The sequence below is a fragment of the Panthera onca genome, chromosome B4 (genome assembly GCF_046562875.1).
Source record: "Panthera onca isolate mPanOnc1 chromosome B4, mPanOnc1 haplotype 2, whole genome shotgun sequence".
Taxonomy (NCBI): Eukaryota; Metazoa; Chordata; class Mammalia; order Carnivora; family Felidae; genus Panthera; species Panthera onca.
Window position 1 is genome coordinate 137,831,068 of NC_138345.1, and position 26,994 is coordinate 137,858,061.

General features: G+C 60.8%; 2 protein-coding genes across 2 annotated transcripts in view; both read left to right on the plus strand.

Annotated features, from left to right (window-relative positions):
• The window catches only part of ATXN10 (ataxin 10), a 537,342-nt gene that overhangs the window by 359,850 nt on the left and 150,498 nt on the right, over positions 1-26,994 (plus strand). The gene's annotated exons all lie outside the window — the stretch shown is intronic.
• LOC132695212 (uncharacterized) overlaps positions 133-26,994 on the plus strand; it is a 42,198-nt gene continuing 15,336 nt past the window's right edge. The window contains exons 1-2 of the mRNA XM_060659453.2: positions 133-576; positions 1,042-1,792. Of these exons, the coding sequence (XP_060515436.2) occupies positions 133-576; positions 1,042-1,792 (1,195 nt within the window). The remainder of the gene's footprint in view (positions 577-1,041; positions 1,793-26,994) is intronic.

Here is a 26,994-nt window from a genome sequence, read left to right on the forward strand (position 1 = left end):
CAGTGCCGAGCCCGGCGACCCTAGCCGCTCTCCGCGGCGCGCACGGGTCTGCGCGCAGGCCAGAGACCGTCGGTCCGCCCGGGGTCCCCGAGTCGGGCCCGAGCCTGCGCGCGCGCCCCGCTGCCCGCAATCATGGCAGCCGGAGCCTCGGAACGCAGCCGCCGAGCGCGTTCCGGCAGCCGCCTCGGTGCCAGGGCGGCGGGGCGAGCTGGGGCCAGGGCTCGCGCCTGCCCGCCCCAGCAGCCGCGCGGCCCCGGGGCGCGAAGCCGGAGACGGATGGGTCCTCGCGGCGGTGCCCCCCTGGCCGCGCCGGCAGGCGGGCGGGGCCGCGGGCCGGGGGCGCGCGGCGGGGAGCGCCCGGGGCGGCGTGCCCGCGGGGGCGCGCACGCGGGGCTGCGGGGCGAGGCGCGGGGCTCGGGCGGCGAATCCGCTGCTCGCGCCTCCCGCCCCGCCCGCGCGCGCGGGCCCCGGGAGGAGGGTGCGCGGCGGAGGGGGGAGTCGGGGAGGGGCCGCGGTCCGTCCTCGCCCGCAGCGGGCACGGCCGCGGCGAGGGGTGGGGGGGCGGAGGCCTCGTTGGTATTCTGGGCACAGCCGAAGACTTGACCTCCCCGCGGAACAGAGGCGCCCGGGCGCGCGGGCACGGCCGCTGTCCCCGGGAGGTCTTTCCTGGCTACGGGGCCCGTAGGCGCCTTGCTTCCCCCCACCTCCCCGTCTTCTCCTCTCCGGGTCCCCTGTACCCCCTCCCCCGCCCCGATCCGGCGGCGAAGGGGTGGGCAGGGAAACGCGCTCTCTGGGACAGGTGCCAACTCCGAGACAAAAGACATAAAATAGGCGGCAACGTGGGAAGCGCGGCCGGCGCGCTCGGGCGGGGACGGAGGCGCCGCGGGGGCCGCATCCTCGGTGCCGACCGGGGAAAGTTTGGGAAGTCGCCGCGGCGGCTTCGCAGCGGCGGGGGACGCGCGGGCCGGGCCGCCCTCCGCGCCGCGCTCGCCCTTTCCGCGCCGCTGCTGAATAATTCATGGCGCGGCCGCCGGCCATTAGCATGCACCGGGCGCGCGGCGCGTCTGTGCCAAGCCGCCGCCGCCGCATTCGGCGCCCGGGCCGAGCCAGACGAGCGGCCGCGCGGCGGCCGGGCCCACGCTGTCCCCGCGCCCGCCCGGCGGCGCCCATTGTGCCCGGCCCGCGCCGCCGGGCCGCCCGGAGCCCGCCCGCGACCCGCAGCGCGCCCGACGACCCGGCCCTGCAAGTTCGGGCCCGCGCCGCCCGCCCGCCGGGGAAGCACGTGAACTTGGAGAAAGTCGCGGGGCGCGCCGGCCCGGACCTCCGCGGCAGGGCGTGGGCGCCCCCGGCGCGGCGCGCTTTCGTTTTCGTCCCGGACAAAGGTCCCTCGAGGCGCTAGTCTCGGATGCGGAGACCGGGTTCTGCCGGCCGCTCCTCCCGAGAGGTCCGGTGGTTCCGTACGGGCACGCCGGAGTCACAGAGGAGGAGCGGCGCGGTGCGGGACCGGGAGAGTGGGGCCTGGCCGTGCGCTTCGTCCGGCCGTCTCCGTCCCGGAGCCGTCCCGCCCTGCGAAGAGTTGCGGGAGATGGCACCGCGCTGCTCTCAGCGGTTCGCACGCGTGAAGGAGGGAAGCGTTTGGGACCCAGGACGCATACCCGTCGCTCGCCCGGGGCCTGTGCGGTGTGGGCACTACAGCGCAGCGCTGGCTGCGTCCGGGCGCGTTCCTCCGGCAAGGGCGGTCGACCTGCGAGTCCCGGGGTCACCATCGGGTTCCGGGCGACTCCTGAGGATGGTAAGTGCATTTCTCACTTTCGCTACTTAGTGAGTATTTAAATATTAATGAAGGGATTTCTAAGAAGAGCCTGTAGGGCAGGCCTTCCACAGACGGAGGAGGTTGCTCTTGAACCTGAAGCCTGGCCAGCTTGGCAAGAACTCCACGGGGCCGTCATTAAAATGCAGGAACTTGGAATTCGTCAAATACAGCTCCTGATCTCAGGTGTGCGGACCGTTTGCCAGAGAGAATTTTGTTGAACGCATAAAGTAAATAGTGCTGGCAGGCGTCTTAAACAGAATAGAAGGAAAAGAGAAAGCATCTGTTTTTAGGTTTGATGCGATTGGAAGGGTTATTTGGACGCTGGGATCGTTTTTTTTTTTTTTTTCTTTTTCCTTTTTTTGGAAAAATTGACATCTTTCATTCCTTCCTAAATCAGGGAAATTGTTGCTTCTTATTTATTTATTTATTTATTCATTTATTTATTCTTTCTTTCTGCTGGTCAAGCATTTATGGAGAGCCGATTTAGGGGGCCCTCAGTCAAGCATTGGCAGCCGCTGGGCCCAGCAAGTGAAAGGCCCTTGTGTGGAGGTTTCTTGTTTATGGTGGCATAAAACGAAAAACAACTCATAACTTTTCGTAATAAATCCCCCTTTATAGGTGGCTCACACACAGGCCCAGCCGGCGGCCCTGGGGAGTTTGTGGGGAGCGAGACATGGGTGAAGGAATGCGCGTTTGCCGTAATTACAGGGTTTTAAGGTAACGCTGAAATTAATTTCTTCAAAGTTGGCTTTCAGAAGCCAAGGCGGTCTCCACAGGCCAGCACTGTCTTCGTTGCATTTTCGTTCGTTGGTTCTGGCCATTGGGGATTTTCAAATGCATACTTGTACTCTCATATACCTATCCCGTTAAAGTGAAACCCATTGCGGGGGGGGGGGGGGTGCGGATTGAGCCAGCTTTTTAATACCATCGTATCACAGGTGTGATTTCCCCTCTGCTCTCCCCATCTTATTGATGTGGTTTGGAGAACCTCGCCGGGTCCTTTGACCACAAAATAATGGGCAGTGGGGGCCTGTTTCCATAACACCCCAGAGTTGCAAGCTGGCTCCTGAATGCCGTGTTTCCGGGAACATGGATGGAGGCCTGAGTAGCCCAGGCCTGCCTCACGACAACCTCTCCCCGGGCTGCCTGCTTCCCTAGAGCCCAGAGGAAAGAGGAGACCACCTCAGTAAGATCCGGCCAACCCCGGCACAGAGGCTGGAAGTTTGCTTCAGTGCCGTAGAACGGACCCGGCGGCCGTCTTTTCTGCTAGGCCCTCATCTTCCTCTCCCGAGCCACCTCCCCACCTCCTCCGTTTTGGATTTTTATTTATGACTTTACGAGAGGCAGTTAGGAGCCGTGAAACCCGGGTGGGCCCTTCAGGAGCGATCTCGGGGATGGGGGCACAGAAATGGAGCTGCTGCTTGGCGTCGGCGGTGACCGGGTTAGTAATTAGAAAGAGCTCGAGTTCCATCGGATCCTCGCCTGCAGAACGCAGGAGATGTTTTCCCCAGGTCCACGGAGGACCTGTAACGTGTCTCACGATGGGCAGGAAGGTGTGGCCTCCTGCTGAGGCTCCTAGGGAATACCCCAGGATTAAACCAGACCCCCGAAGAAGGGGTATCCGCTGCTCCCTCTCCGTGGGCCTATGGGAGCAGGGAAAGGCTGAGCATCCAAGGAGGCACCCCCAGGGCCACTTCGTGGGGGCTTGCTATTTGTCAAAGCTGCCAAGGCCCATCTCCCCCGCCAACGTGTGCCCCTGGCGCATGGAATGTGATGGGCTTGAGAGTGTCTATAGTAAACATTCCCCCCCCCCCCCCGCCCCCGGGAAGAGGCACTATCTCAGCACCAACGCTGTCCTGTCTTGCCTTTGTCCTTGATTCTCAGAGCCAGCCCAGTTTCGGTGGAGGCTTGGGCCCCCACCAGGGGCTTCCTACCATGTTGGGATAGCCCATCCAGGCACGTTTTATTTTTGAGGACATGCACACCAAAGTCAAGGTTCCAGAAACGAACTGGCGCCCGTCTGGTTTTTGTCACTTCTGGATTTAATAGGAAGAATGTGCTAAGCAGGGGCATGGGGACTCGTGGACTGTGGTGGGCGAGTGGGAGGATGGCCCTGGTATTTCCACTTTTGTTTTAAGCCGGGGCCAGCCCTGTAGTGTTTTGTCGCCTGTACTTGGGGCTGTGTCACGCCCAGCCTTTGGCCACTGGAGGCCCCAGATCCTGGGCGATGGGTCTCCGGGGTGCTGGTGGGGGCCAGCTGCTCAGCACAGGCAGTGTGTGGCGAGGAGGTCTCTGCTGTGACCAGGTTCCACGCGCCACCTGAACAGGTGCAGACGGCAGTTTGCTTTGCTCAGTGGGAACAGCCGGGAGGTTTACAGCAGGATGACTTTTGGCTCTGTGTGGTTTGCACCTGATGGGGCCGTCTGTGACCCAGTCTTGCTTGCTCTCGTCCTCAGAAGGGTGTCGGGGCCTGTTCTGCCCTGGTGTGGATGAGGCCTGAGTGGAAGGCAGTCCCTGGGGCTGAGAGAGGGTCTGGAGGCCTTTGCCTACCCTGCCGGGCACTCTCTCTGAACAAGCACTCCCTGCTGTCCAGGGAAACCAGTGTTTGGGAAGGGAGGGAGGCCCTTGCGGGCCAGCCAGGAAAACAGCTTAAAACCATCATGCTTGGTATTCGTTGGGCTTACACGGTGTGCTTGCACATCTGGGGAGAAGGGAGGATACTCTTGCAGGCGCCCCATTAAAAGGGGGTGTCCCGGCTCACATCGGGCAGCTCCAGTCCCGTCCTTGCCCCTGGCTCACTGTGTGACCCCGGACAGGGCATATCCTTGTACCCCGAGTCCTGTACCCCAAGTCCTAGAGCAAGAGTAATAAATCCAACCTCGGAGGGTCGTTTGGAGCGTCCGGGCACCGTGAATTCCACAGAGCACGGTTCCTGGCACGTGGCAGGGAGCCATAAATGGCTGCTGCTGTTGTCATTGTTATTGTTGTAAATGGTAATCGCCATTTTTATTGCTAGTGACGATTATATTTTTGAGTTTCTAAGAAACGGGGAGTCCGGTTTTGGTTTCACTAGAAAGGGCACCTACAAGTTCACTCCCCCGCCCCGCAGGTGGTGGTACAAGTGAACTTCGATATTTCCTATCTGGTAGACTGCGAGGAGCTTGCAAATCTAGGGCTTTCCTTCCCACGGGGACCTGGCTAGGAGGCACTGGGGGCACTAGAGGGGGGCAAGGCCTCTGGAGGTCCCGGGACATGCTCCCAGAGGAAGGAGTGGAACCTCCTCCCCGCTCCGGGAATGGCATTTGAGGAGGTCACTCGGGCGCCGACCCCAGGGTCTGACGTGTGCCCCTCACCTATTCAGGGTCTGGGGGAAGAATGAGGGCAGGATGTCGCGACTCGGGGGTCCAGAGTGGCCACAGCAGCTGCCAGCATCTTGCTGGCAATGCGGCTGGCGATTTGGTGGGAGGGTTTCACCACTGATGAGCTAATTGCTTTTTGGCCGAATACAAGCATACGTTCACCAGAACACTTCGCTGAGGAGAATCTTGTCTCTTCGCTGATGGTTCAGGAAGACCCAGCGAGATTGGCCTTGCTGAAAACATGTTGTCCGAACAAGAAAGGAGCCTGGGCGTCCTGATGTTATGTGGCTGAGGACCGAGAAAAGGCAATAACTGTTCTCAGGCAGAGACAATGGATCTTTTATACGAAATGCTTATTTCCAGGGCTGACCGGTGTCCCGTTGGCTTGGGCCGGCAGAGCTCGAGTATCTTGGGTATCACAGGCCCTCAGAACCCAGTCAGGGACCGAGATTTATAGAAAGGGAAAAGAGAAAGCCCCCCTGACCCATGGTTCTTGGAAAATTCAGCGGGAACGTCTGGCTTTCTTTGTTGAGTGGAGGCTAACTTTCTCAAGTTTAATTTTTCCCTTCTGTGATCTCTTTCTCAAGGGTGCGAGGGCACATTCGCAACCACCGGAAAGGTGGCCAGGTTTCCGGGTGTTGGATGGTGGGGGCTGGAGGGACCCTCCCTTGGGCTAGACCCCGTTGGGCCTTTGTCTGCTGGAGGTGATGGGTAGTCCAGGGCAAGTGAGGAAAATTGGGACTGTTCGAGGAAGGGTCCGTTCCCGGAGGAGGAAGCCATCGAGGGCGATTTTGGGTAATATTTGTGACTTTCTGGGACCCTTTACTCCTCCCAGAATCCATTCTCCGATGAACTCGGGAGGAGTCCGCAGGCTGTCAGGGAGTCCGACCTGCCACGGGTAAGCCGCACACTAACCCTCACGCACCCTCGCTGGCTGGAGACGGTGTGTTGGTCACTCCTGACAAACCGGCCCGGAGTCAGCACTGGACGGACGTTTTCTGAATTACTAAAATGAACAGAACTTCCCTCTGACGCTTATCCAGTAGCCATCTCCCTCTTCCTGCTCTGTGGATAGGGTCCAGCCCCGTTCCCTGCTAAATCGCCAGCCTCGACGCAGCCAGGAAGGTGCCCTGAGAAACCAGGCCCGGCTCCCAGGCTCGAGTTAGGGGCTCGGAGGAACGGATCCGCCTGGGGCCGGGAATGAGAACGTCTTCCTGGCATTGGGGGGACGTTGGAAAGGCCGCGGGGGATAATCGGCCTGGGCTCCCTGCCAGCTGAGGGGGTCCTCGGCCTGGACGCCCCTTCGAAGCGGGTGAGGACAGGGGAGGGAGTGGCCCCAGTCCGGGTGAGGGATGAGAGTCCGCTCCCTGCCAAGCTTCCCCTTCCCCCGTGAGTCTTTGTTGGCAGATAATATTTGGCTTTCAAAAAATGAAGTTTCGTTTTTTAAAACTGCTTTTGCATCCCTTTTTTTTTTTTTTTTTTTAATTTTTTAAATCCTGGGACCGCTCAGCTGTGGTCTGTTTACCCTGACCCCCCAAAATGCTCTGAAGAGATCTCTCTTTGGGGGGGGGGGGTGACCAAAACAACTTCTGAGGGCGTGTGGGTGGGATTGGTAAAATCTAAGTGGGAAACACTGGAATGGTGTGGCATGAGGCAGAAAACCCTCCCAATACAAGCTTTCACTCGGTGGGGGCGGCTTCAGGAGTCAACGCTGGACTGGGAGACAGTCCTTACTGTGAGATTCCAAATGGCAGGCTTGTTTGCATTGGATTTCGGATGGGTCAGAAAGCCGTGTGGCCGCCGTAGTGGGGCCCTTGAACACGCGGCCGGGCCTGCTGCCCTGTCCGTGGCCGAGAGGTGGGTTCTCTGAGTAGACCCGTGAGCCGGAGAGGCAAGGATTATTATTTGTCGAGTGATTGGCAGTTGTGGTTGGAAACGTGTGCCCGGGATGTACGAAGTGAAACGGCCTTTTTTCTTTTCTTTTCTTTTCTTTTTTTTTTTTTTTTTAAGGGAGGGATAGAATTTTCCTTCCGAATTGAAACAGGATTGTTGTCCCCGATGCCTTTGGCTTCTAATGCCAGGGCTGGGTTTTTCGGTGAAACGCCCTTCCTTCATTCTGGGATCTCCAGTGGCAGGAAGAGCGTTTAGCTGAACTATTTACCTGCTGGTTTGGGGCTCTTAAATCTTGATTCGCCTTTCATGTGTTTCACGGCGATATTTACATTCAAATCAGCCTGTTATAATTACATTTTAAATTATAATAAAACGGTGGTGCGGGGCTCGAGTGTTCCTTATCTTGGAACCGCAAGAGACTGCGGCGAATCTCAGGCAGGTTGTTCGTCACGTTACCCAGACCTGCCCGGCCACCCTGACTGATGTGTTGTGTCCTGAGACCCACGCTGGCTGCAGGCCTTGGGGTGGAGGCCGTTCTCTCCTGGGCATCCAGCTGGCGCAGCAGAGGCCACTTCTGGCCGTGGCGATACTGTGCCAAGCTGTTCCTGGAATGGAATCCCCGGCGTTCCTGGTCAGGCGCGTGGCATCAGAATCCTACCTGCTTTGTCTCTGGCATCAGCTGTCGAGCTGGTCACGTGGCGGTGTGCGTGAGACCAGAGCCCGAGGACCAGAGGGCTCCTCCTGGGCTGCTTCCTTCCTGCTCAGTCGCCTCGCCCCTCCACCTCCTTCTTGGGCACCACAGGATCCGAGCTTGAGCTCCCGTCCCCGGTTGCTCTGGTGTCCAGACAGCCCCTTACTCCCAGGCGCTGCCGACAGGCCCATGAGCCGAGGCGGCAGGCCCGGCCACGGTCAGTCCACGCTGTACCCCCCTGCCTGGGGAGCCCCCATCTCACACTGACAGCCCTGGGGCTCCCCAGGCACTGGGGCGGCAGGTGCCTGGCCACGTAAAGGGCCGAGGGAGAGACTTGGGCAGACAGAGTGGCCACGCGGACGTGGCCCGGCCGCCTTTGGCGGAGGCCGGTGGAGGCCAGCGGAGTCTGATAAATCTCCGAATAAGAGCACCGCGTTAAAAACCCTCAGGCCCGCTGGCCAGGTCTGAGGGCTGGAGCACGGGCACGCTTCGCCTTTGCCCCGTGTGGTGGCCAGGATTGGCTTTCGTGGGGCCGAGGGGTCTGCGATGGTCTCAGAGGGTGTGGTGACGTGCCTGGACCCGACCTCATGGCGGCCTCGCGGCCCCTCTGGGCAAGGTGGCCGGCTGCCCGGCCCGGTGCTCGGCCCTACGTGTGCGTTTTTCATGCCGCCGTCCGGCAGCCCTGAGTGGTAGGAGCCGTCCTCCCTGTGCCTCCTGTGGCTGGGGAAACCGAGGCCGGGAGAGGTGGCACGGCCCCGGGGTCAGGTGGCCGCTCGGACACAAGGCCGATTCAGGGCCCGGGCTCCGGGCCGAGGTGGCACGGCCTCCCGGGGCGTCACTGGGACGGGCTCACTCGGTGGCCGGGCCCGGGGAGCTGGCCAGGTGGGGGCCCCCCCCCCCTCCCCGAGCCCGGCCCCCCGGGGGAGCACGCCGGGTGCCGGCCGCCGCCTGCTCCCCCTCGGGCCCGGCGTGGGAACAATGCGGCCTCTGTGCCCGCGGCGGGCCCGGGCCGCCCGGCCTCCGGAGCAACATGGCGCCCAGGGCCGCGCCGCCTGGCCACGGGGAGGGCTGGCGCCGGGGCCGGGCCCGGGCCGGGCCGGCTCCCCCATCCTCCTCGGCCGGCCGCTGAGTGGCCAGCCGCGCCCGCCGCCTCCTCCCTCTCCCGCTCGGCCGCCCCCCCCCCCCCCGCCCGCCTGGTGGTGGGTTCGGGGGTCCGGCCCACCCGCCTCTGCCACGTCTGCCATCCTCCCGGCACCCAGGAGCATCTTTCAAAAATTCCCGGTGGGCGGGGCCGAGCCGCAGCGGCCGCCTCTGGCCCCCCCTCCCCGGGCAGCCGGTGCCAGATGAGAGCAGGAGACAAAAGTAGCATTTTCCTCGTCCTCCTGGGCTGGCGGCAGAGCCTCCCCCAGCACCACTGGGCTCCTGGCGGCCCTGCCTCCGGGTGCCGGGGTGGCCGAGGCCCAGGCCGCGCCGGCCGGAACCGAGGGACCGACGGACGGGGGTGGCCAGAGAGCAGGACGCGTGGGGGCCCGTCGGACCCGGGGCCGGCACCCGGGGCCGGCCTCCCCCTCCTGCCACCGTGCCCGGCCGGCCCAGGGGGCACCAGTTCCACTCCCTTGCTTTTGGGCAAGCTCCCCGTCCTCCTGCACCTTGGGTAAGTCACCTTCTTCCCTTCTCTTTTGCTGGAGACGAGCCGAGGGCTCTGCCATCTTGTGCTCAGTGCCTGTTACGTTTCCTTCCCTCTAATTGGTTATCCGAAATTCAAAATTCTATTTCCGACCCCCCCCCCCCCCCCCCACCCAACCGGTCTTCGGTGAAGTAAGCCTTTCCGAAACCTGCAGGGAAAATGCAGAAGCCGGGCCCGTTTATTTTTAAGATCCAAAGCTATAGGCTTTGGGAATCACAATAAAAATGAATGTTTGTTATTTTACAGTAGCCGCGTGCTCGATTGTAATTGGAACGAATGTTTCAGGAGGCATTAATAGGCACGGCCTACTCGTTCATGTTCAGTGGGGTCGGTTCGTCGTGGGGGTCTCCTTACTATTGCTGTTATTATGATTGTCTCAGTTTTTGGTGGTGCCAGGAGTGGCCGAGAGAAAAAACACCAAAGCGCCCTCGCTCCTCCCTGCAAACTCCTCGGCAGGCAGGGCTGGGCTGGCATACGGGAGGGTGGGTTCTGCATTGAGAAACAGAGACCCTTTTATTTTATCCGGCATCTTTAATGCTGCCATGTCCATAGTTTAGGGATCTGGTTGTTTTCTCCCTTTCGTTTCATTTTATTTCGGGTGAGGAGGGGAAGAAAAAGAAGGCCCTTTTCGGCCCTCAGCTCAGTATGGGGGAAATCTTTTAGGCTGTTTGGTGCTTTGTTTTTTAAACACTTATTTAAGCCCGGGGATTCCGCCTCACGGCGCTGCGCCCAGCTCATGACCGCCCTGCCCACAGACGGTGCGTGGGGTGCACGTGGGCACGTCCACCAGACGGACCCTCGGGGGGCCGGAGTTGTCCAGGGCCGGCCTGTGCCGGATCCTAGCCTGGTTTCCCATCTGCAGAGCTGTAGGCCGAGCCACTCGACTGTCCGGGGCCTGAACCGTGGCCAGCGGGGGTGGGAGTCCCTGGAAGACCTTTGCGTCCCCAGGCCACGCTGCCGCCACGGTCCAAGAGCTGAACTCCGTGCTTGCCCGAGTTCCTGTGATGGTCCCTGACCCTTCAGAACTGCTGAACCTTTTCATTTAAAAGGTGGGCTTTGCAGAGTTCAGCTGCGAATCACCTCCATCCTCTGGCAGGCTGACGGAAGTGCCCACAGATGCAGCCTGGGTTCCCTCCCACCCCACCCCCAACGTTTGGGGGTAGCTGGGGTCTTGATTTATGGAAAATGGAAAATCAGGCCCAGAAAGTTCTAAATTGCAACTGAGAAGAAACTTCCCACGTAAATACATCTTTGTTTTCCTAATTCGGAGGCGTTGGGCCCTGTTTGTGTGGGTCTGAGCAGCCGGCCGGGGCAGACACGACCACGTATAAAAGTGAGCTGAGCTCACACAAGGACTATTACGGCTGCTTTTGTTCTTAGATTAGACAGCAGTCGATACGGGAGGTTTGGGGCTGTAGAGACAGGCGTATATAGCAGAGATCATTAAAACATTTCCACGATTGTGAGCGTAGAACACCACGTTCTGCGGCTACAAGCCGGAGGGTCATTCCACACGAATATTTAGCAAGCACCAAATTAGACAGCGGCGACGAAATACGAGTCATAGGAAAAAACCAGAGTGTCGTAAATTCTGACGCGAAAGAGTCGAGAGTGGAGAGAGGTGGGTCGGGGGGAAGGAGGGGCCGTCGGTTTTAAAGAATTTATGCTTTTGATAGTTGCCCATGCCTCATCTCCCAAAATTTTATTTTTTGGTGTAATCAGTGCAGGTAAATAGGCCTGGAATCCCAAGTCCTGGAATGACAGTCTGATTTCCTTGAACATGACTTCATCTCCTTTTTGGAAGTAAGGGCAAGTAGCATAAAATCAATTAATTTCCGCAGATGAGCATTTTCATCCTGAGTTAGTATTTTCCACCGAGATTCTGTTCACCTAAAGGTTGTAACGTATACGCATAACACGTTTTCCAGCAGAGTGGGGTGGTTATGCGTAATCGGTGACCATCTTTGTTTTTCTAACTTGGGTAATAACATTCTGCCTCCTCCCCCCATCCCCAAGTCAGGAAAATGCCATGGAATCTTTTGTGTCCTGAATCAGGCAACATATCAGCCTTCTTCACGGCACCCATTTCTTCTTGGCTATTTTTTTTTGGGGGTTTTTTTTTTGTGTTTTTTTTTTTTTTTTCCTTTGGGAAAGTACCACACAGAGCAGTCAGTGTTCCTATCATCGCTTCTATATAAATTCCACTATAGGCTGAAATTATACATTCTCACAACACAGATGGGCTGGTCTGTCATTACGACTGCTGGGTCCTTGTTGGAACACACAGCATATTTCAATTGTGGAGTCGACAATTTCAAAGAACTGAGGTCAAAATAAACAAGTTGCGCTTGTGTGGTGAAACGGTGCCCTGAGCAATTGGGTGGAGGAAACACCCTCACCGTCATTAGATGATAATTTAAATTTTGGTCTTTGTCTTTGCCTTTTAAGACTCCAAATGCCCTACGTTAACGGACCTTAAGTGCTTTAATTAATTACCAATTTTTATTTTGTGTGGCAGCGTGAACGGGGTTAACGCTAGATTAAAATTCAAAATTACGGGGTTTGGGACTTTAGATTTTGAGATCTTCATGAAATCTCTAGCTGTTCTCTATAGGCTGACATAAATTTATTTGGGGATGTTTATGAAAAATCACATAATAAATATTTTGCCTGGTTTAAAGGTACATTTAAATCCCTCCCCACCCCCCAAAAAACATTCAACAGGTGAACTGCACAGAGTAGCTGTAAACTTGAAAAAAAATAATAATCTCACCAAGATAACGAGGTGCAGAATTCATTGGCCATCAGCGCACGTGAGGACAGAGAAGTTTTACGGCCACCGTAATTTGAAAACGGTAACTGTTTATTTTGTGAATTTGCTCACGTTATGATGTAATCGGTTCTGAGGGTTCTTCCCCACGCCCCCCTCCCCCGCCTCATTTTCAAGTGACTGCTTCTGCTTTTTCCGAATTTTGGGTTCAGGCTCTGCCCTTCCCAGCCGCTGAGGCCACCTTCCCTCGCTGCCGAACCTGAACGAGAGAGACACGGGGGCTTCCTTCCGCCGTCTTCTGCAGGCTCCCCGAGGCTCCTTCCATTCGTTAATAGAAGTGCTTTGTTGTGGCTTGTTTATTTCAAGGAAAAGTACCTGTTGGTGGAGGTGTTGGGAAATAACAGGAGGAGTGAAAAGCGGATGAGATTTGCCGGAGCTCCTTGGGAGCCGCTTTCTCTAGCGATTCTGCTCCCACCCCTTGCTGCCTTCCCGTTTGGTCTTTTAGCCTGTCCATCCCTGTGCCCGCATCAGAACTGTATTTACCAGCAGCTCCGAGAACGTGGCTGACGCCGGTCTGGGTGCTCTTAAAGGTCGGCAAGGCAGAGCAGCCCCTGCCCTGCGATTCAACGGCAGAGAAGCGAGGGTGATGATGGTTGTACTGGGAGCAGTGCGCGCCCAGGGCGCCCGCACCACGCTGGGCACCTTTCCCGTTCGAGAAAGCAGAGTACAGAGGAGCGTGAGCTCTGGGCCTGAGGCTGGGGCTCAGACCCAGTCGGTTTCGTTTCCCGGCTGTGTTGATCCAAGGCAAGCCATTCCGTCTCTCCGTGGCCCCATTTCGTCTCTCCGTGGCCCCATTTCGTCTCTCCGTGGCCCCATTGCCTCCTCTGTAAAATGGGCGCAGTAAGTGTCCCCGCCTCGGAGGAGCACACACAGTGCACGCTTAGCACGGCGCTCGGTTCACAGAGAGCACCCCATACCTGCTGGCCGTCCTTGGTTTATTTCTGAGTCTCAGAAATGCCTGCCGGGCGGGGGTTCTCGCCGTCTCCATTCAGCCAGGGGAGGCGCTGGGCCCGAAGCGGAGCCCTCGCGTTCAACTGGCTGGTGAAGATTGGGATGGGGTTCGACCCAGGCCTGCCGTCCTCCGAAGCCCATGTTCGTTCTGCAGGTCCCCACAGTGGTCAGGTGGGGACCGCGAGCCTTTGCCAGCGTGTGCGCACCACGGTGCGTGCAGTTAACACACACACGTGTCCTGTGCACGTGACACACGTGCGCACACGTGTCCTGCCATGCAGCCCACGTGCCTACACGTGTCCTGTGTGTAACACACAAGCACACGGCGTCCTGTGCACGTAACACGTGTGCGCACACGCGTGTCCTGTGCCTGCAACACCGTGCACACGCGTCATACGCATGTAACACGCACACACACACATACACGGTCCTGCGCTTCCCTTGGTATGTCGGCGGTTTCCGGAGGTGGGCTGGCCTTTGGAGGCACCGTGTCTCCTCGAGGCAGGCGCTCTTCGTGGCTTCTCAGTGAGCCATGGAGCCCGTGGGCCACCCCCGGGGACACCCGCCAGGCGCTGCACTGCCCCACCGTGATGGGTCATTGTCCCCAGCCCGGGGCGCCCACCCGGCTCCCGGGAGGTGAAGGAAGGCCCTTTGGCCGGGCTGGCTGCACTCTGGGACCTGGCCCGGCAGGGCACGGGCTCTTCCGAGGGACAGGCTGTTCCGGGCACCGGCCATTTGCAGACTCCGAGGAGTGGAAGTGAGCCTCCGGGCCCGCGAGAGGAAATGGCGGCACGGGCAGGCCCAGCACAGGATCCGGGAAGGCGGCCGAGGGAGGGGAGCGGCCGGAAGGCCCAGGGGTGGGCCTGTTGGTGCGCTGGCGGCCCTCCCGAAAGAAATGGCCAGCGGGGCTGGTCTTCCCCGGGCGGGTCTGCGTGTGTCCGTGTGTGTGTGTGCACCTGAGTGCGGGCTCGGGCCGCCCGGGGGCCACACCGAGAAGGTCTACCGGCCCAGCTGCCCCACGGGCACCGTGGTGGGGACTGGGGGGATTCGATGAGGCCGCGTGCACGGCCAGCGCACCTCTGGACACAAGAGGCCTCGAGGAGGATGATTCTTACTGCAGGCCTTGGTTGTCTTTAAAGCGGATGAGACCGCATCAGACTCGGGAGACGGTCCGCGGTGGCAGGTGAGAGCCGAAAAGTTGGTTTGTATTTCCCCTCTTTGGGGCCTCTTAGGTGGAGACCAGAGGCCTGGGTTCTCAGGTGAGCCGCGTGCCCGTCCCAGCCTCAGTTTCCCCATCTGTAAAGCAAGGGGACGAACCCTCCCCGCAGGTTGCTGGGGGCATCCAGCGTGATGATGGCACCTGCCGTTTCTCCCCTTGATGGGGAGCGGTGGCGGGTGGGCCCTGGGGAAAGGGCCCCCGGCCTCGGGGCCCCGCGCCCCGGGCCGGATGGGAGACCCCAGAAGGGAGCAGCGGTGGGGGCCGCGGGGACTGGGCCGCTCCAGCGTGTGCGAGGGAGCCTCTGGCCCAGTTTCCTGGGAGCCCGGCCCTGCCCCGGGATTCCTGCAGTGGGTGTGCCCACACTTCCGGCCCAGGCGTGGGCGGAGGGGTCCTGGAGGCAGACGCGGTTCCTGCTGTTCCCTCCCGCCACAGCCGCCCGGTGGGGCAGCTGCTTTCCGCTCAGCAGGACGAGGGCTCCCACCCGAGCCCGCCGTGGAGGGTCCAGGCAGGCGGCCTCCCGCCCGCCGGCCGTGCCCAGGCACATGTGACGTGGCGGTGGCGGCCCGGGGCGGTGGCAGCGGGGCGTGGGGGCTTCTGCGGGGTGGAGAAGGTGCCCTCGAGCTCGAGCCCTCGCGGTTGCGGTCACGCCAACAGTAAGTCGCCCGACGCCAGGACCTGCGGAGGCTCTCGGCGCCTGCTGGGGGGGCCTCAAGGATCTCCGGCCTGAGTCCAGGGGGCTCCAGCACCAGAGGTGAGCTCTGCCCCTTCCCAAAGATGGAGTGTCGCTTGGACGGCCGTCCCCCCGGGGCTGCCCAGCCTGTGGGACGGTGCCGGCGGGGGCTCTGGGAGGCGGCTTCCAGGTGGGCGCTCCTGGGCCAGGCAGTGTGTGGGCTCCACCTTGGCAGATGCCGCGCCGGAAAGGGATGGCAGCTGCCAGGGGAAGGGAGAGCGAGACTGGCTCAGGCGGGACCAGCGGGGGGACCCAGGGCGGCAGAAACCCCTGCCTCGGTCCACTGGAGAGAGAGTTGGGGACCACACTGGGCTCCCCTCAGATGCTGCGCACGAGACTCAGTTCCTGGAGGGTTGGGGGAGTATTTTTTGTTGACCCACTAAGTGCCAGGCCCAGGGCTGGCTGTTTTGACCTTTTTTTTTTAAACATCCATTTTATTTTATTTTATTTTATTTTATTTTATTTTATTTTATTATTTTATTTTATTTTATTATTTTATTTTATTTCATTTCATTTCATTTCGTTTCGTTTCGTTTTAGTAAGCTTACTTGTTTTGAGAGAGAGCAAGCGAGTGAGGGAGGGAGGGAGAGAGAGAGAGAGAGAGAGAGAGAGAGAGAATCCCAAGCAGGCTCCATGCTGTCAGCACAGAGCCCGGTGCGGGGCTCGAATTCACAAACTGTGAGATCTCGACCTGAGCCACCCAGGCGCCCCTCAACATCCATTTTAAAGTGCACAGTCTGCCTCGTTCCATTTCATGCTAACGTCCCGTCAGAGCCAGCCGGTGCCGGTGCTGTTCTGGTGCCGGAATAGGTGTAGACAGGGTGGCCGAGGGCCCCGCTGGTGTGGAAGGTGGGTGTTAGTGTTAGCGATTTTCTGTGTGAGAAAACCGAGGCTCAGAGGGGCCAAGGAACGTCCCCAGCGTCACACAGCTAGTGAGGGACAGCCTGCACCTGCCTCGGCTCTCTGACCGCGGGACCCACGCTGTGCCCTCGCCGGGTGGGAACAGCTGGGTGCCGGATCCCTGTTTATTATTTACTTCTTGCGGTTGCTGACCTTGGTGGGTTCTCCCCAGACACGCAGTGCTAGGAGGGACCTGTCCTTTGCGCTGGAGTTCTTTTGCCCCCAGGAAGAGCCAGGATTGCCTCTGTCCCTTCCCTGCTACAGACCCTGTCGAGCTGGTCGTGGAGGTCCCAAGGACCCGTCTCTGGCTGGCCCCAGACAGTGCCCAGTGTGGCAGAGGCGATGGGAAGGGGGAGGTCAGGTTGTCATCCTTGCTGTCCGTGTTCTTAGGGCCTAGAGCAGGGAAACGTACCAGGCCCAGGTGATCTGCAGACTCCGCCACTCAGACACTGAGAATAAAAACCTTTGGGGGCTGTAGAAACCTGGAACAGGCAAGACCATTTTGCAGCCTTTGATGTTCTCAAAATGGCCCTTTCCGCTCTGTGCCAAATTCATACCCTTCCATTGTGCCGGGAGCCTGCGGTGTAGATGACGAGCTGGGGTTTTTCAAAGGTTCTTCACGTTGGGGCTGGTAGCAGACAGCACCGCGTGTGATGGGCCTGGGCCCCTTTCTCACGGAAACACCCGCACCTTGTGCCAACGTGGATAAGGTGGGTCAGACGGGAGCCGGGCGGGGGGGCGCTGCTCCGTGGCAGGGGTCTCAGCTGGAGGGGGGATCCCTCAGGTCAGGGCAGGACAGAGGTGCTGGGGTGCCGTAGGTGGGCCAGGATGAGCTCACGTGAAAGTAGCTCTCTGCAGGTGAATGGGGACCATGTCGTGCTTAAGAAACACTGCCCTGTCTGTTCATGTGGTCGCTGCTGTGGCTCTCGCGCCCCTGGCCCCACAAGTTCCAGTGTGTCTCAGCATTGCTCAGAGGACACCCGGTTGTCTCGGGCACCTCCCGGAGGGGCTAGGGAGCCTGCTGTGGCCAGGCCCTGACTTGGGGTCCGGGAGGAGACAGACCGCATCATCCAGTGACTGGACCAGGCAGACCTTGTTGAGTACTGGGTCCTCTGCTAGAGGGTTAGAGCCGTGACAGGCAGATGTGTCTGTCCCCCACTCCCGGGCACAGGGATCTCAGTTAGCAGATGTGGGCAACCTCAAGGAGGCCCGGACCCAGTGCTGGGTCGGGACTGGACCCAGCTGGGCAGGGAGCAGAAAGTCAGCCTGGAGCACCGAGGGCCGGCCCGAGGAATCCAGGAGGCCTCCCGGAGGTGGTGGACCCACAGCCCCAGGCTCATTACTGCATCCAGCCCGGGGCCTGCCACGTCCCAGGGCCCTGGTGCCAGGCACAGCGCCGCCCCTCCCGCCACCCCACGCCAGCCCTGCACAGGCCACATCTGCTGCCGCCACCGAGCCAGAGCTCCACCTCCCGGGCTCTGTCCCCATGGAAACCACGGGGGGGGGGGGGGGCGGAGAAGGGGGTGTTCCTGCTGCATTTGGCCCGCTGACTGGTTTCCATTAGAGCCACCCTGCTTTCCTTGAGCCCTGCCCCTGAAGTTCAAGGCTTGCCCCCCCGCCCCCCCACGGGGTCTCTCTCTGCATATACTGAGCTCCAGCCTTCTGGGCCACGGGACTAGGACCGCCTGGGTGGAGTGAGGGCCTGGGGGGGATTCTCCCCACCCCCCCACCCCCCCACCCCCCCGCCTGGGCTCAGGGTCCCGCCCAGGGCCATGACTGCTCTTGTCTTGACCGGCTGTGGGCTCAGACCCTGTCCGTTCTTGCCCAGGTCCAACAGCTGCTGAGGGCCCCCACTCCATCCTGGCTGGGCCATAGAAGCGGGGTGTGTGTGTGTGTGTGTGTGTGTGTGTGTGTGTGTTGGAGGGGGGCGGTCAGCAAGCCCCTTTTCTCTCTCTGGGCATCAGTTTACCCGTCTGTAAAACGAGAGGGTTGAAATGTGTCTCCAGCTGGCTGCCGTGCCAGACAGGAGAAGAGAATGAAAGAGAAAATGTAGCCGAGGCATCACCAGCTCTCCCTGGTTCACAGTTCTGGGATTTTTGTTTGTTTTCAAAGAGGGATTTTTTTTTTTAAGGGAAGGAGTCATGGAATTTGACCGGAGATGGCTGTCGGAGAGCCAGTGGGAGCCCATGGACCCAGGGCTCGGGAAGGCCTGGCGTGGCTGCGGACAGCCGGGGGCCTGGGCGGCTGTGCCCGTGGGCTCCCCCTGGCATCTGCAGGGTGGCAGCGACCTGGCTGTGAATGCGGCGAGCGGAGGCATGAAACGTGCCCGTGACAGAATCCAGAGGGCTCTGGAAAACTACCCGAGAGGCTTCCGGAGGTCAGAAATGTGGGCAGAAAATGAGATCCAGATTTAAAAAAAAAAAAAAAACCTGGCTGGCTCATCCCCCTGGGAGAGAGGCCTGGGAGAACACTGCTGCTTGTTGACTTTGAAATGCTTGCCCAGGGCTGGTCCACGGCAGCACCCCCCAGCCCCAGCCTGATGTCCTGGTGAAGGTGCTGCCTTCCCCCTCCACCTCTCAGGAGCCGGGAGTTTTACCGAAGATGACGGGGGACAACTTGAGGACTTTGGCCGGACCTGCCTTCTGCGGGGCCCTGCCACCGTCATCTGGGGACGCTTTCCAGCTTACGTACAAGGAGCAGAACCTCGGAAGCGGCAGACCTTCGCAGCAGCCGGGAATGATTGGGGCAAATTACTTTCCTCCCCGGGCCTCAGTGTTCTCATCTGTGAAATGGGGATAGGAACACAAGCCTGCAGGCACATGGGAATTAGGCGAGATTTGGGGTCGGGCTGGACGCACGGTGGATGGCGACATCAGAACCCCGCCCACCCCGGCATCCTCACCACGAATGAAGCAGGCTGCGCCTTCCAGATTGCCGCACACCCTGGGGAGGCTGACACCCGCCCAGCCTGGCCCCAGGGAAAGGTGTTTCTCAAGGCCTCGGGTATAGCTGGCCCTCTTCTTCATCCGGGACCCCACTCCACGTTGGGCCTGCCTCCCCGGGGAAGCCCGAGGCCGCCTGGGTTTGCCAACAGATCTTGGTGGCGGGAGAAGCAGCCGACACCGGGAAAGTCATCACCGCAGCCCGGAGGATGGGCCTGGTGGCGTTTTCGGCTTTCTCTCCCGGGGCCGGAGCGACTTGGGTTGGAACAACCGCGTCCCGGTGGCCTCCACCCTTGTGCGTCCCAGCCCGCCCTCCCTCCGTGGAAGTAGGCCGCGAGAAGCAGGCTGTGGCGTGGCTGAGGTTGATTTAGACATGCGGGGAGACTGGGATAATGTAGGAAATGAAGGAAATTTCCCCAGGGAAAGGGGGAAGAGAAGAGAGAGGAGCTTAAGTGCCTCGATAATTATAAAGCATGGCGTGGTGATTTATGGCCAGCAGGCAGGCTCCTCTGGTCTCTGCTGCCCCTCCCCTCTCAGTCCCTCGTGCCCCCAGAGACCCGCTGGTGGGGGAGGCAGTGAGGCCAGCGGGCGCCGCCCGGCACCCAGGCCCTGCTTTGTGTCCTGGGGACAGAGCCCCTCTGTGTGCGAGCCCTGATGTCCGCTATCTGGGGCGACCTCACGGAACACTGGTGAGCTGCCAGCCGGGGAGCCGAGGCCTGAGAGGCTGAGCCCCTCACAAGGATTCTTAACGGAGGAGCCGAAGCCAGACCGGCCGGCCCAATAGAGCAGTGATGGTCAGGGTGGAGGCGTCACCTCTCATTCTTGCTGCAGGGGGAGGTGAAGCCAGGGCCACGGATTCAGGCAGAGGCCAGGGGGTGCGTTTCTCCGGCTTGGGACCTGTCTGGGTGTGCCCTAAAACTAAGTGAGGGCACGGCTCGCCACGTTGGCCAGGCTGCGAGCGAGGCTGGTGCTGGCCCAAGGGGGCTGCCTGGACAGCACGTCCTTTGGGGCCCAACTATGGGCAGCCCCCCCCCCCCCCCCCGGCTGTGGGGTTTCCTCTGCTGGGACCAATACTGTCCCTTCCCTGCCTCCTAGAATTCCTGGGGGCTGTCCCCCAGCTGCTGACCTGCAGGCTCACCCTTGACTTCCCCTCCCTGCCACACCCAGATGGTGCCCAAGTCCTGCCAGTTCTGCAGCTTAGAGTGTATGTGTCACCCATAGAGGGACGTGGGATCACCATGCAGGCGTCTGCCCCGACTGCTGCCCTGTGGGGCTCCCTTCCAGCTCCTGGCTAAAGTCCAGTCTCCCCCCTTCGGGGGACTTGAGAGTCCAGCAGCCTGGACTGTCCCTCTACGTTGCCATCCGTCCACTCTCTACGGTGCAGCACAGCATCACCTCCTCCTGGAAGCCCTCCCTGCTCCTCACCTGCCCACTGCCCTGTAGTCCCATGGCTCCAAGCTTGGGTGATCTGCTCATGGCATGTGTCTGCCCTGGAAGACTGAGCCTCTCCAGAAGGACAGGCCAAAATCACCAGCCTGGCACAGGGCAGGCTCTTGGGGAACATCTCATGAATGAATGAAACGGGATCCAGAGACTGAAACGGAAGAAGCCGAGGCTGTGAATCAACTCCCTGCACTCAGGGCAGCAGCATGAGCCATTGGGCTGGCCTCATCGCCCGGGGCACCCGGGCTCTCAGAGAAACGGGACAGAGGCTACTTTTCCACCGCCACCAGTATGTTCCCTTCTGGGAGTAAGTTGAGGGGCTTGTGAGCCTAAGCCTAACCTCCCCACAGACCACGTGGAGGCACCCTGAGCACCTACGGCCCACGGAGGGAGGATTCCAGGCCACGGGAAAACCACGGCTGCTTCTCTGGGGGTTCCAGGCGGGAAGACCAGGCTGTGAGAGGTGTCCTAGAAGGCTCTGGGGCCGTTTCCCCACCACTTGTCATTAGCAAGTACTGGCACGTTCTGTTTAGGTCGGACGTTTCCAGTTCGTGAATTTCCCGCACGGCTCTGCTGCGTTGCGGCCTGTGGGGGTCCTCCTCCTCCAGGAAGTCCTCGAAAATGCCAAAGCCCCCCGGCCTCTTCTCCCCCGCGCCTCCATCGCACCTCCCGCACCCCTCTTCTTCCCCGTCGTTCGTCTTCACGGGTCTGTGATGAGTGAGGGCATCGGTGCCCAGACCTTTCCGAGGGCCCTGGCGTCTTTGTCCAGCCAGGACAGGTCTGGGGCAGCTTCCATTAAGGCTTTTTTTTTTTTTTTTTTTTTAACGTTTATTTATTTTGAGAGACCAAGTGTGAGCAGGGGAAGGGGAGGGAGATTTGGAGAATCTCAAGCAGGCTCCATGCTGTCAGCCCAGAGCCTGACACGGGGCTCAGTCTCGTGACCTGAACCGAACCCGAGAGTCAGATGTTTAACTGAGCCACCCCAGGCGCCCACCATTAAGGCCTTTTAAAAAGCGTTCCTGGGGCGCCTGGGTGGCGCAGTCGGTTAGGCGTCCGACTTCAGCCAGGTCACGATCTCGCGGTCCGTGAGTTCGAGCCCCGCGTCAGGCTCTGGGCTGATGGCTCAGAGCCTGGAGCCTGTTTCCGATTCTGTGTCTCCCTCTCTCTGCCCCTCCCCCGTTCATGCTCTGTCTGTCTCTCTCTGTCCCCCCAAAAAAATAATAAATAAAAAAAAATAAATAAATAAATAAAAAATAAAAAGCGTTCCTCGGGGAGGTGACGCCTCCCCGGCTCTGCTGCCGGCTTGCTGTGTGAGCTCGGGCCCGTCCCTCCCCCACTCTGAGCCTCCATTTTGCCACCATCTCTGTGACCTCCAGCGCCGCCATCTGGTGAGTCTCTGGAAGGTTCCGAGGCCCCGGGTGTGGAGCGGCTGCCTCGGGTGTCTGCAAGTGCCCCTGGGTCTTCGAGCTGGGACCCCACTTCTGGCCTACAGACAGAGGCGGGGGTCCTCACGCCTCCCCGGAACGCGAGAAGCAGAGCAGCGGGGTACGGTCCGGCGTTGACGTCTGGGCCAGGCGGCTGTGATGGAGCACCGGAGGGCACGCTGTGTCGAGACGCTGCGAGGAAAGGCCGAGGCAGCCCGCGGTGACACACAGCGAGCCCCTCCTGGGAGTGGGCCCACCCAGGGCTCAGCAGAGGAGGGCCGAGCGTCTGCTGTGTCTTTCTCGCTTGTGCAGATCTTGTTGAATGAGGAAAACGTCACTTAAGCCACAAAGCCCGCCGCCTGGCCGGGGTGACACTGACTCACATCACCACCGCATATTGCGCCCCGAAACCAGAGACGTTGATGTCGTGGGGGCCGGCAAGGCGGCGCCCTGGCCGGGGCGTGTTTGGGGCCATGGAAAACGAGCAGAGGCGACTTGGCGGGGGGGGCTGAAGGGGCCGCTGAGGTTGGGGAGCGCGTGGGGGCCCCTCAAGGCTGATGCTGGTGGCTGTGCTGCCGCGTCGGGGCGGGGCCCGTCCTCAAGCGTCCGTCCGCGTGCGGAGCGTTCAGAGCGTGATGTCTGGAAGGGACGTCTGTGGAGAACAGTTCTGTGGTCACGTTAGCACTGGGCCCGGTACTTTGCCGTTAAGATACCTTGACATCCTTTGCGACAAACCCTGACTCCGTAGAGCTCAAGGCGGGTGTGCGAACAGAGGCGCACCAGGGAGCGGCTCACTTTTCCGGAACCGAGTTGGGGATTAGCGTGGCGTCGGCAGCTGACCTGCGGGAGGACCCCCCGTGTGCCCCGACACTTGCCGTCGGGAGTTTCGTGTTCGTTCGGCTTCTGATGTCAGGCGCTGTAAATGGCTGCTTTTTAAGCTACAAAACTGGGGCCCAGAGAGGCCAGGCTTCTGAAGGCCACGGAACCCGGAAGATTCTACGTGGCCGTCTGGCGCCGCAGCCTGGGCTCCTCCCCGGGGCCGGCGGCTCTGCCACTGGATGCGGTGTCCTCGGGGATCTGGGCTTCCCGTGTCCTTACCACGCCGGCCATCGGCGCCCCACGTCCCTGCCGGGGCCGTGTTGACCCCAATGAAGCCGCAGGATGTGGCTGCCCGCAAGCTCACGGCCTACTTCTGACCCCTCCCGGCCTGTCTTGGGTCCCTCTGAGGCCTTGGGTGTCCGACAGGACCCAGGGCCAGACCTCCTTCCTTCCCACTTCTGCACGTAAGTCGAGGGTGTGCTCTGCGTGATTCATTAGCAACTGGCTCTTGTGGGGAGGATGTTTCTCCTACACGTGACCTTGGAGAAAGGCCAAGCTTAATGCCGAGGAGACGTGTGGACTAGGCAGGCCGAGCCCTCTGGGGGTCTGGGCTTCCGTGGCTCTGGGCCCTGCGGCTCGGCCAACATCAGGGTTCCTGCTGGGGGCTCCGAGCTCCTGCCGCACGGTGTCCACTCGGGCCCCAGGCGACTTGGTCACTGGTAAGACAAGAGGCTGGGAAGGAGTTTGTCCAGGATGACCCAGAGTGATTCTCACATGTCCTCAAAGCATCGGGGGTGGGGGTGGTTGGGGGGGGCAGGGCACAGGGGTGGTGATCATGCTGTCCGGGGAGCCCATTCGGCCTGGGTGTGGAGCAGGCATCGCATCTAATCTTGTGCGTAAATCTGAGGTGTATGTCGCTGTCCCTGTGTGACACTTTGGGAGCCTGAGGCCCAGAGAGGCACAGGGACTTGTCCAGAGCTGAAACGGGACCTCGGTGGCCCCCGGACCACCCTGCAGATAGACACAGGAATGTTCCAGAGACCAGGGATACTCATGGGCATGGGCGTGGGCAAGGAGGGGACCAGGGAGGGGCCCTGGTGTTGGTTCTGAAAGATTAAGCACCAGCCTCATTGTGACAAAGCCTTGCAGATGACAGAAATGCAAGAGAGCTGCCAAGGTGGCCTGGGCCGCCCCGTCATCCAAGTGACCGCACCATGGGGCACAGGCTCTGAGGGGGTACGGGTCGCAGTACAGGGCCCCTGGGTGGTTCCGGGGTCCCAGAAGGGGAGCAGTGGTAGACATCATTACAAGCCAGCCCCGGGCTTGTGACTTTTGCTTTTGTCCCCTGAAACGCGGGTCACAGCCCTGGGAGGCAGGCAGTCTCTCCCACATCCCAGGAGGAGACAGGGCAAGAGAGGATGATCTTGTGCCTGGAGCCGTACCCCAAACAGAGGTAGTAGATCTGGCCAGCTCCCCACGCTTCCCTCAACCTGCCTTGTGACCTCTGGAACCTGGGGGCCCAAGCTCGGAGTTCATTAGTGATCCTGAGACAGGCGGGGGCCCCTGCCACCCTTCCCCGCCCCCACACACCACGTGGGCCGGCCTGTTGATGGAGGACAGCGTCGGAAGGTTCAGACAGCCCAGAGGGGAAACGCTGGACTCGGCAGATTTTTAGAGGCACCGAGGGCAGGCCACACAAGGGCTGTCTAGCTCAGGAGCGAGCAGAGTGAAGGTGGGAAGACCGAGAGAGTGCCTCTGTGTGCCGGTGTCCGCTGGGGCCTCCCCTGAGTGGTTCCCCGGGGGACACTCAGCCCGGCTGTTCTGTGCCGTCATTGGGAGAGTGGGTGCAAGGATATGGGAGCCACAGAGTATCCCAGGGGAAGAGCATGCTGTCAGTGCCGCTCTGAAGTTGGAAGGGGCGTCCTGGCTTCACATCACCCCCCCGTGGGCAGCCGTCCTAGAGAGTTTTTCAGCCGTGGCCACGTGTGGTTCCTGTGTCTGAAGGGTTGGGCCAAGAGCCACACCTGCTCCTGCAGCTGGAGCCCAACTCACCTGCCAGGACAGAAGTTTCACACCCCTTGTGCGTCCAGAACAGGCACGGGGGGGACCCTTCCCCAGCTCCCCGGATATACTGAATTGGGCTATTTGCAAAAAGGGGGCGTCGACTGCTGGGCCTGCGGGCACGGTGGTGTGGGAGCGCCCCTCTGTGAGCCCCTGCCCTGTTCGCCGTCCAGAGGGAAGAGTGGCTGCCTTCTCTGTTGGCTCCCTGGTGCTGTTTTGGGGGCTCCTTCCCTGGGCGGGCCCCAGAGCAACTGTCCCATCAACTCCCGGTGAGGGTGTCAGAGACAGCCTCGCCCGAGGGATTTCCTGACCAGCCCCGGGGGTATCTCGTAGGCTCGGGCAGGTGGGCCTGGGGTTCTCAAACATCAGTGCACGGGCGAGGGGCCCCATCCTGCTGGTAGGAGAGGCCGGGAGGGCGTCCCAGCCCGCTACCCAAGGGCTGTGTGGTCTCAGGGCAGTCCCCTCCCGGGGATGGCCCCCCTGCTGTAAAACGGGACAGTGAGCTGCTCCAGGTCAGAAGCCCCATCTTGCAGCTAGGGAAACTGAGGCTGAGCTAGGAGAAACAGGATTAGAACCCAGAGCTGTGCGACTCGGGGGTCTGAGTCCACACCGCGTACGATTGGGGCATCGGGTTCACAAGCTCCTGTAGGTCTCCGTCAAGGGGTGACATTGGGGCTCCGCCCAGCATTTGGGGACTGGGAGTCCAAGCACGTCCTTGGGAACCGAGCAGCAGTCAGGTCCCCTTTGGCCTCTGACAGCCTTAAGAGTCCCATGACACGCACTGTCCAGGGCCTCTGCCAGGAGGGCTATGAGCCACTTGGTGGCTCCAGGTAGGACCTGCTCAGGTGACAGGAAGGGTCCCAGGAAGGTCGCATTCCTGAGGGGACAGAGCAGCCACATTCTTGCACCTGGGGGGGGGGTCTGTGGGAGCCTAGGCATGTTCAGGAACCTGGGGGTGCTGACAGAGGGACGGGGAGGAGGGTGTGGAAGGGAACCAGCACCTGGGACTCGGTGCTGGGACTCTCCTCCTCCAGGCCACCGTCCACGCCCAGCCTGGGGCAGAGGCAGAGTGGGTCTGTTCCTTTCTTCGGAGAGTCGGACTGGGTCTCCCGTTACATATGCACGGACGGGGGGTGCCAGTCCTGCTTCCGGAGAGCCTGCGACCCCAGACACAAGCCTGAGCTGGGCCTCGGAGTCACCCTGGGCTGGATGTTTTGCTCCGTCCGTTCTGGAGTGTCCTCTCACTGGCTCACTGGGAAAAGACCCAGAGTCCTGTCTACACCGTCTGAGTCCCAGCTAGCAGACGACGTTCCAAGAGCGGGGGGCGCTTGCCGTCATCCTGGGTGCCGGGCAGGGGCGAGGCTGTGCCTGTGCGAGGCTGCAGGGGTGATGGTTCCTGCTGCAGAGCTGCTGGCCTTGGGGGAGGCGGGCAGGGCGGGACTCTGTGAGCTGATTGCAGGGGACCCCCAGACCACTCTGACCCAGGCGGCATCCCTGGAAGAGTGACCTGAACGATGGGTATAGGGATAGGTGTTTGATGGCAGGAGAACGTTCCGGGCCCAGGGGACAGCAGGTGCCAGTGCAGGGCTGGAGCGAGGGGGTGGAGACACTGTGATGGCAACCTCACCGTCGGGCCTCTCCCTGCAGACCCTGGAGCCGTGTGCGGCTGGGCTGCAAGGAAGCCTGTGGTTGGGGCTCAGTTTTGGGCGGGAGTCCAGACCAGGGCGGTCAGACGAGGCTTTCCTTGCAGTCGGTAACCTCCGGGCGCTTCGGCACCTGCCCGCGGTGCGCGGTGGGCCCGGCCCATCTGTGGGTGGTTGTGGTGGGGAGGGTCACGCTGAGCCCCGTCCCATTCTCGGGGCCACGTGCCCCCAGGGCCTGCCCGGCTGATTGCTCGGTCACCTTGTGTCTTCTGGGACGTGCCTCATCCCAGAGCACCCCCACGGAAGCGGGACCCATCAGGGCCTTTGGGGGACACTCCAGGACTGCGTGGCCCAGGTAGATGGTCTTTGTCCTGGGCCGGGGCGGGGGGGCAGCCCTGGAGGCGGGCGGCCTGGCCAGGAGGGGAGCGTGAGCCCATCTTTCAGAAGATTCCGGCAGCAGGACCCACCCTGCCCAGAGCCCCTGGCAGGTGGATGAGATCCTTCTTCCAGGGCGGAAGTGAGGTATGAGCGGAGCATAGGATCCCCTGGCCTGCCATGTGTCCGTGCCTCTCAGTCCTGCGGCCCGAGT